Source organism: Etheostoma spectabile, chromosome 10 (genome assembly GCF_008692095.1).
Source record: "Etheostoma spectabile isolate EspeVRDwgs_2016 chromosome 10, UIUC_Espe_1.0, whole genome shotgun sequence".
Lineage (NCBI taxonomy): Eukaryota > Metazoa > Chordata > Actinopteri > Perciformes > Percidae > Etheostoma > Etheostoma spectabile.
Window position 1 is genome coordinate 13,719,147 of NC_045742.1, and position 7,637 is coordinate 13,726,783.

At 41.3% G+C, this 7,637-nt stretch overlaps 1 protein-coding gene across 3 annotated transcripts in view; it reads right to left on the minus strand.

The window, feature by feature from the left end:
• Nucleotides 1–7,637, minus strand: part of tex11 (testis expressed 11) — a 9,391-nt gene continuing 1,754 nt past the window's right edge. For 2 of the 3 annotated variants that reach the window (XM_032528584.1, XM_032528586.1), the window contains exons 4-29: nucleotides 7,296–7,375; nucleotides 7,132–7,212; nucleotides 6,902–7,021; nucleotides 6,609–6,689; nucleotides 6,401–6,486; nucleotides 6,267–6,324; nucleotides 6,080–6,175; nucleotides 5,899–5,980; nucleotides 5,447–5,525; nucleotides 5,157–5,308; nucleotides 4,985–5,070; nucleotides 4,611–4,748; nucleotides 4,367–4,469; nucleotides 4,110–4,234; nucleotides 3,554–3,639; nucleotides 3,210–3,263; nucleotides 3,060–3,100; nucleotides 2,874–2,951; nucleotides 2,687–2,757; nucleotides 2,139–2,252; nucleotides 1,844–1,916; nucleotides 1,583–1,732; nucleotides 1,376–1,484; nucleotides 1,135–1,255; nucleotides 393–560; nucleotides 1–243 (exon numbers count right to left, since the gene is read on the minus strand). In XM_032528584.1, the coding sequence (XP_032384475.1) occupies nucleotides 172–243; nucleotides 393–560; nucleotides 1,135–1,255; nucleotides 1,376–1,484; nucleotides 1,583–1,732; nucleotides 1,844–1,916; nucleotides 2,139–2,252; nucleotides 2,687–2,757; nucleotides 2,874–2,951; nucleotides 3,060–3,100; nucleotides 3,210–3,263; nucleotides 3,554–3,639; nucleotides 4,110–4,234; nucleotides 4,367–4,469; nucleotides 4,611–4,748; nucleotides 4,985–5,070; nucleotides 5,157–5,308; nucleotides 5,447–5,525; nucleotides 5,899–5,980; nucleotides 6,080–6,175; nucleotides 6,267–6,324; nucleotides 6,401–6,486; nucleotides 6,609–6,689; nucleotides 6,902–7,021; nucleotides 7,132–7,212; nucleotides 7,296–7,375 (2,504 nt within the window). In that variant the 3' untranslated portion in view covers nucleotides 1–171. The remainder of the gene's footprint in view (nucleotides 244–392; nucleotides 561–1,134; nucleotides 1,256–1,375; nucleotides 1,485–1,582; nucleotides 1,733–1,843; nucleotides 1,917–2,138; nucleotides 2,253–2,686; nucleotides 2,758–2,873; nucleotides 2,952–3,059; nucleotides 3,101–3,209; nucleotides 3,264–3,553; nucleotides 3,640–4,109; nucleotides 4,235–4,366; nucleotides 4,470–4,610; nucleotides 4,749–4,984; nucleotides 5,071–5,156; nucleotides 5,309–5,446; nucleotides 5,526–5,898; nucleotides 5,981–6,079; nucleotides 6,176–6,266; nucleotides 6,325–6,400; nucleotides 6,487–6,608; nucleotides 6,690–6,901; nucleotides 7,022–7,131; nucleotides 7,213–7,295; nucleotides 7,376–7,637) is intronic. The other variant, XM_032528585.1, reaches the window with a different exon arrangement.

Sequence of the window (7,637 nt, forward strand, 5' to 3'; positions counted from 1 at the left end):
ATAAAGGCTGAAATGAATGTGGTTTGTGTCTTAACCCCTCAACACAATTCACTTTACCAAACTAGAACATCTGGTGAACATTTTACCACAACATTAATAACATTCATCTGCAACTTATAGAACCGATTCACTTATAGAATGGCTGATCACAGCTGACCTGTCCTTGTTGGCTTACTCCTCCATGATGAGGTTCTTCTTTGCTTTGTCCAACCTGTCCAGGATTTCACTGTAGAGGCTTGACATCTGTGAGTTCACAAAAAACAACTGTAAAGCTTACAAAGGTCTTGGCTCTCAAAGGTCTACAATGATACTCGCTACAGCATAAGACCTGTGAGCCGTAAAACCACCCCAGTTTGCTTCATCCCCTCCCTTCCTTTCCACCAGTCCTGCACCTGTGTCTCGTAGCTCTCCTGCAGTGATCCAAGGTGGCGGATGAAGCTCATTGCGAGGCCACACCACTTCTCCGCCTCGGGGTACTGAGCCAGGCTGTACAGCAAAATCCCTGTGTTCCAAGCCCGAGTCAGCAGCCACAGTGTCTCCATCTCTGGGAAGTCGTCTGGCTGCAGAGAAGAGCAGGAAGATGTTCAAAAGGCCATTTAACATTTTTGTGTGTGGATAAAGCTTGTGAGTAACTTCAATCCAATCCTGTTCAACTGTATGTTAACCTTCACTAATGCTTTGGAGTCCTAAACAGAGCGTAAACAAACTCAAAGGTCTATCATTTCTAAAGTTTAATTCGTTTTTCACACCACTTTAATCTTGGGCTTTCACTTTGATCCAAAGAATTCAACAGCTTTTGAATAATAACTCAAAATGAAAGGGGAAATATGCACTGCCTCTATAGCAGTGTAATGTTTCAATGATTAGATGCCTCTTTCAGAGCCGCAGCTCACCGGCAGTATGATGACTTGTACATCACATTAAGATTCAAATTGGCAGGAAGGGGGTGGTGAATGGAAGCATCTGCTAATTGAAGTGCGGCTGAAAGCCCATTGATAAAAAAATGGCTTCCAGAACAGTAGGCAGGCATGGAGTGGAAGAGAGAGGGTTAATTATATAGCAGGGTGCAATCCTGTTGGAGGGAACAGGAGGTGAGTGCCAACGGATGGCGATGTGTGATTGGTGCTGACTCACTGCGGCTGCAATGATGGACAGGGCCTCCTCGTAGTAGTTCCACACCTCATCGAGCACATGGGCCTCCACCTCTGACACACCGCTTGGGAGGGACAGCTTGATCAGGCTGTGGACACACTTGCTAAGAAAGGGACACACCAGCATACAATCAGAATACCTTTCATCCCAACACGCAATTTGTGAGAATGGATTGTTAATGAAATGTCAAGGGTGTTTTCATGCATAGTAAAGATGGGTATGCCTGCAGCGGGTCAGGTCAGTCTGTGGTTGTTTCTTGTGGAGGGAGAGAGCAACCCTCAAGGCCTTCTTACACAACAGAGGGAAGTGGGCTGGAGGCTCCATGGCTAAGGCTACATATAGAAAGAAAGAAAAAAGATGCCAGCATACTGAAAATACTAGATTGTGTCTGTTTCTTAAGGCATGTCAGCAGAGATGAGATGAACAATACCTGCAATGGTCTCTAACACCTTGGTTTCAACACTGTCAAGCTCCAAGACAGACTCCAGTACTGTCTCAACCTTGGGGTCATTCAGCTTAGCCCGAGCTTCAAATTCATACAGAAGCAGCAGTGTGTCTGTTGGGTCCATTGGGGAGCTTCCTGCAAGTACATGGTGAGGATACATTTCCTTTGCTTCATTTAAATTAATGAAAGATGTACGCAAATAATTAAACGTGGGTGTTTTTCGGCTCGTGAAGCCACTTAAGGTACCTGATGCTTTCAGGGTTTTCCAGACCTCCCAACAGATCTGAATGTACTCCAGAGCCTGAGTGAGCTCCTCAGTCTGCGAACCAAACAGAAACCCAAAAAGAGTATTCTGGATTCATCATCGCCATCTAGTGTTCACTTACTGTTTAAAGGCAGGAGGTCTTTAAAATGAAACGCCTACGCCAGCACCAATAATGTGGTTAGTCACCCCTCTTCTCCTGGTCTTGGTAAATTTCCATCCATGAGGATGGAGAGCGTGCTAAATGTAGGAAATGGATAGAGGGAGTGGGTGGCACACCTGGATGGAGTGAAGAGACTTCCTGCAGATCTCCAGAGAAGCAGCGGCAGCCATTAGCAGACACGTCTTCTGGCCCATGAGCAGTGTGCGATCAGGAGGGCACAGCTGGGAGAGCTACGAGTTCATTCAGATGTCATTGTTCCATAAAACAAAGGTAAGTTGGTTAGTTCAAAACAAGTGAAAGTTCTGTGCACAGGACAAACTGGAACATTTGTGGTAGAAAACAATTATATTTGATGATTTTGCCTAACATAAAGTACTTCATCCCAGTGTCTCGCAAACTTCTCATTGTACAGAGGTGTTCTCAGACATGAATGCATGTGTACTCAGTCAGCATCTCATGGAGAATTAAAGATTAAAAATCCATTTGCAAATATAGGTATTCTGCTGAAGGTAAAGTCAAAGGACATTGTGGGTTACAGAGATTCTTTATCTTAAATTATCTTTATAAAGCAATGTTAATTCCCTGTTTAGGTGTTATTGATATCTATAGCCATGTATTGTTGATATTGATTATTTCACCTGGCAAAGCTAATAAGGGCACTTGCCTGGTACGAGAGCACAAAGAAATCCCTCATTCTGTCAGGGCTGTTCTCGCACTGCAGAGCGGAGTTCCACGCTGTAAGGACACACACACACAGACACAGACACACACACAAAATGGAAGTGCTGCAAGAGTTTAAGCAATAGCATACCATGTTAGATTGAAGTGACAAATAGAGGAAGTCTTGGTACCAATCTTCCTGAACCAGTTAGATTCCTCTGTGCGTTGCTCAACAGTCAAGCAGGACTGGTGAGAAACTTTCTGCAGTGCTGCAGTGATGATAAACAAAACATTTGTGGGTTATGATGCACAGCAGGTACTGTAGTTGATTTCTTCCCAAAATACAATTCAACCTTAATTGTTGCATATGTACTCACCCATTTTTAAATATGGCAGCACGACATCCAGATTCCCATCCCTACATGGAGTAATGTAAGTAGTAAATGTAGTAACTGTAAATCTATGATTTGATTAAAAGCAGCATCAATAGTATGTAATCACTATTAGGTACTATCTCTTCCCCTCACCTCATCTCATTACTCGATTTTTCTTCTGTGGAGAGCACAAGTCGAACCAAACACCTATAAAAAGATGAATGGAGAAACTGGTGTTGACCTCCTTTCTTTCACCTACTAACTGTATTATACAGAGACACATTTTCAGTGGAGAAGCAAGGGAATATAGGTCAGTGGATCATAGATGTGTATGGAAAACTAGCAAACTCTCTACAATCTCCCAGCACATAAGCCCTCTCTACTAAATGTTGTCATGTTATGTGTGAAACTGTACCATCATGTTTTGTTTACATAGTCCGAACACATGAACGCTGAATGATTCAAAATAAAATAAATATAGAAATTTGGCATCTGACCTGAGAGCAGTCAGAACCTGAGCTTCATCTTTGGAGTTTTCACACAAGCTCTCCAGAGCCTTCATGGCAGTTTCCTGCTGTTCATTCTGTCACAGGGGGACATACATCGTCCTCATTAATACCACCACCCACCAGTCAAATAACTGTCATGTCATGTAACTATAAAACATTTGTCAGTACTTATTTATATGTTTATGTGCAATTAGCCTGGGGAGGTGGTAACCAGTAATGTTTTATCTCTGATCCCAGCTGATTGTTTTTACCCAATGAGGAGCTTTTCCTGGAAATGTGTAACAAACAACCAAACATCTGCTAACATGCCATCCTCCCCAGATCAGTGCAGTGTTTAAGACATGATCGTTCATCAGATTCCCACCCACAAACTCCAGGCTGTAAGCATCGTTCTTGAGGACTAAACCCAAGGTTTTGGAGCCCTACAACACCATAACAACATCATAAAAGTTTGACAAGTGATAAGTTATAATTCCACCAAACTAAACTAATTATTTTCCCAATTCTTTAAAACTGGTGTACAGAGTCAAGTGATGAGTCCTACCTCCAAAGCAATCTGAGCAGCCAGACTGAGGAGATTGGAAGCAGCATTCTCAGAAACCAGCAGTCCGTCCTCACTGGCAACACAACTCTTGGACAGAAGTCCCATCGCATTCACTGCCTCTGCAGCTGGTACAAATCAACAGCCTCATCATCACCACAGAGAATATGCTGAAAATTGTGGCTGTAGTAAAATTGTAGGACTACAACAATATACATTTTTACTCCTTATGTATCACACAACTAATGCTATTTAAATACCTTTTTTCACATTGTTCTCCTGTACTGCAATCTTGTAAACACTGAACTGAGTGAAAATGCTGTCAGGATCACATCGCTCTGCTTCTTTAATTGCTTCTTTTGCCTGATAAACACAATATTTCACATACAAGCAAACATACCTTACATACATAAACTGTAAATGTGTGCCAGGAGCATTTGCCATTGGGGCTGCCAAGTTCTGTCACGCACCACCGACTGGCTACTGTGGCTCAAGTTGTCTTACCTTTTCCAGTTGCTTAAGTTGCAGAAAACAGGAAGCTCTGTTCCTCTGCAGTTTGGCTGAGTTGGGCTCCATTTGACCTGCTTTGAAAAAACTCAGGGAGTAGTTATACCACTGAAGAGCCTCAGCATAGTTCTTGGCCTGGGAAGAAATATAATAAGAGTATTAATTTATCCTTTTTTTATCTCTGTGTGGAAATTAAACCTCTGCATTAAACCTATTCTAACTATTTAGGAGCAGTGGGCATTGTGTGGCCCCACCTGCCACCTTGCTATTAGTGCTGATCTCTCAGCCACAATGCTGATAATTATAAATGTGTATGTACACTATAAAAATATCTTTTGAATTAAGGAAAAACAAGGCTATGTTTAACATACCTCAAAGTATTTGGACGCTTTATCCCACAGCATGACATGTAGGCGAGTGAGGGCCTGTGGAGTCAGCTGTTTTCCTGTATAGTGGCCTGTGTGGGTGTAAAAAAAAAGGGGTTTACTGCAAATACAGAGGCACACCAACTTATTCAAGAACTGGAATGCAAAAATAAAGTACCAGTGATGATATCCTCTATCTTCTGTTTGCCCAACAGCTCCTTGCCCCTCTGCAGCAGAAGCTCAATGTGCAAGACAAGAGCAGTTCCCAGGTCAGGGGACGACTCAAAGTGTTGACACACACGTTTCAAAAACTCAAATGCCAGCACTTCTCTATGAAAATAAACAGATATTATTTAGCATAGCATGCATCTGGGCATTCCTTTAAAAAAGTCTGTGTTTATATAGGCTGTGTATGTTTACAAAGATCAAAGTGTAGTAGAGTACTAGCAAAGATGCTGAAGGTTTTACCTGTCTTCAGACATGAGTAGTTTCACTGTGCTCAGACACACTTCAAGATAAATCTTAGATTCCAGCATCTCATTAAGTCCTGAAAACATATTTTTATGATCTGCTTTTAAATGTGCATTTAACTCAAGTGCAAGTTCCCCTTAGACACATATGAAAACTTGGGAGAGTCCCAGTACAAGCACAATCATCTACTGCAGCTCTACTGGAACACCTGACCAGACTTGTAACAGCTATATCACTGTAGACATTTAGAATATTTCTGAAGCAATTGAACTTATCAGTAGCCATATTTAGTTTTTCCAAATTTCTCTCTGGTAGCCTTAAAGAATCAAACTAGCAACATTTCCTTCTTGCATCTACTTCTCTAAACTCTTAGCCACTGATGCCCCACTGCTGTTTATGTTAATGAAGTTCTGTATAAATAATTCAATGAGATTCGGGTAATAACTAACCTGCTCTGATATGATCATCTGCGGCTCCACATTTCAAGAGTATTCGGATCTTTAAGTTCAGCCCAGAGGCGCTCACACATTCCTGTCAAATTGTAATTGGGTACAGAGCATTTTTTGTAAGTGTATGTTTAAAAAAATGCATATGTAGAATACAATTTTCCAATGGTTTCTTATATCCCACCTTGTTTGCTAAGCCGACAGCATTAAGAGCTTTCTCCTGAAACCTCTGACAGTCCCACTCTAAATAAACAGTGGCAAGGAGCCTCAAAACCTTGGCCTATTGTCAGGGAAATTGAAGACAGTAATAATAATTAATATTTTAATTTGTACCAGTTGCTTCAACTAAATTCTGTTTTGCACTATATTACCTGGACTTCAGATCCAGGGGCATATTTCACATTCATTTTTCCAATTTCATAGCTTTGGCTGAAAAAGAAGAACACATCAAAACGCTTTCCCACTGCATTGTTTCTTAGCACTCTTCCGTACAACTTCTACTTACCTCAGCCAAAATGCGCTGTCCTCAAACTTTCTCAGATTGTAAGTGTCTATTCCAAAGTTGTAGCACAAAATGGAGAGGTACGCAGTCTATATTGAAAAATATATTCAGACTTAACATCTCCTACACTTTCCACAGCAATATGTTATGTAAATGTGGATCAAAAATATATAGTGGTGTTATAGTAATAACAGAGGGCTTTTTCATTTACATCTTTAGGTAGCCGCAGCAGCATGTCTTTACAGCGCTGCACATAGACCACAGCCTCCTGGTTATTCCCTTGAATAAAGGCCTAAAAAGAAGAGATTTGAACTTTGAAACAGTATAACATTCCATTTAAGCACAGAATAAGATTTCCCTCTCTCATTGTTTCTAGGTAAACATTTTAGCTGTCTCACAGTTCACACTTCAAGTCTTTCAAAATAGCACTTCCTTAGCTGCCAAATATCACAAGAACAAATATTCACATTGAAGGTGTTGAACATCACATGTGCCACAGCTCACCGATTCTGCCTGGCATGAGAGTATTCGAAGCAAATCCTTCTCTACATCCCCTTTGGATGAAGTGATGTCATCTGCTCTGTCACCCCTGGACGTCAGTTGGCCATAGAGAGTTTCCAGGCTCTAGGGATATTGAATGTCGAATCGTTTTTAAAGAAACCATATTTCTGTTTGCTCTAAACTTGAACAGATTGAAGCACTCTCATTTTAAGAGTTATTTCCTTATTCTTTACCTTGACAGCAAAACTTAAGAAGTTATCCGCCATCTGGGGATTTTTGCAGTCCAGCCAGGTCCTCCCTGTTTTGCTGGCCATCTGTAAAGATTAGACACTGACAAACAGACTTTGTCCTCCTAAAATGTTGGGCACTAACAGATAGTGCCCGTAGCATTGCTTACCAGGATTTGCTTGCGGATGATGCCCTCTGTTGGATTCTCAGGCTCACAGCAGTACAGAAGACTGCATGCGACATGACGCACTGTGAGGATGGTGAAAACATTTGAATGTGACGTGACAAGACCGTGACCTCCCCAGCTTGCAATCCTTACATTGTGCCAACACTTCAGATAATATATTAAACTTGCATTTTCAAAAACTTGTATGTTTTATTGTCCTTGCAAGTTATATTTATTCATTTAAATTTTGAATTATGTGCTTTGTTAATAATACTTTCAGAGTGGACTCTAAACAATTGAAGCAATGTGTTCAATTGGGAGGGGGGGGGGATAATCATCAGCAAG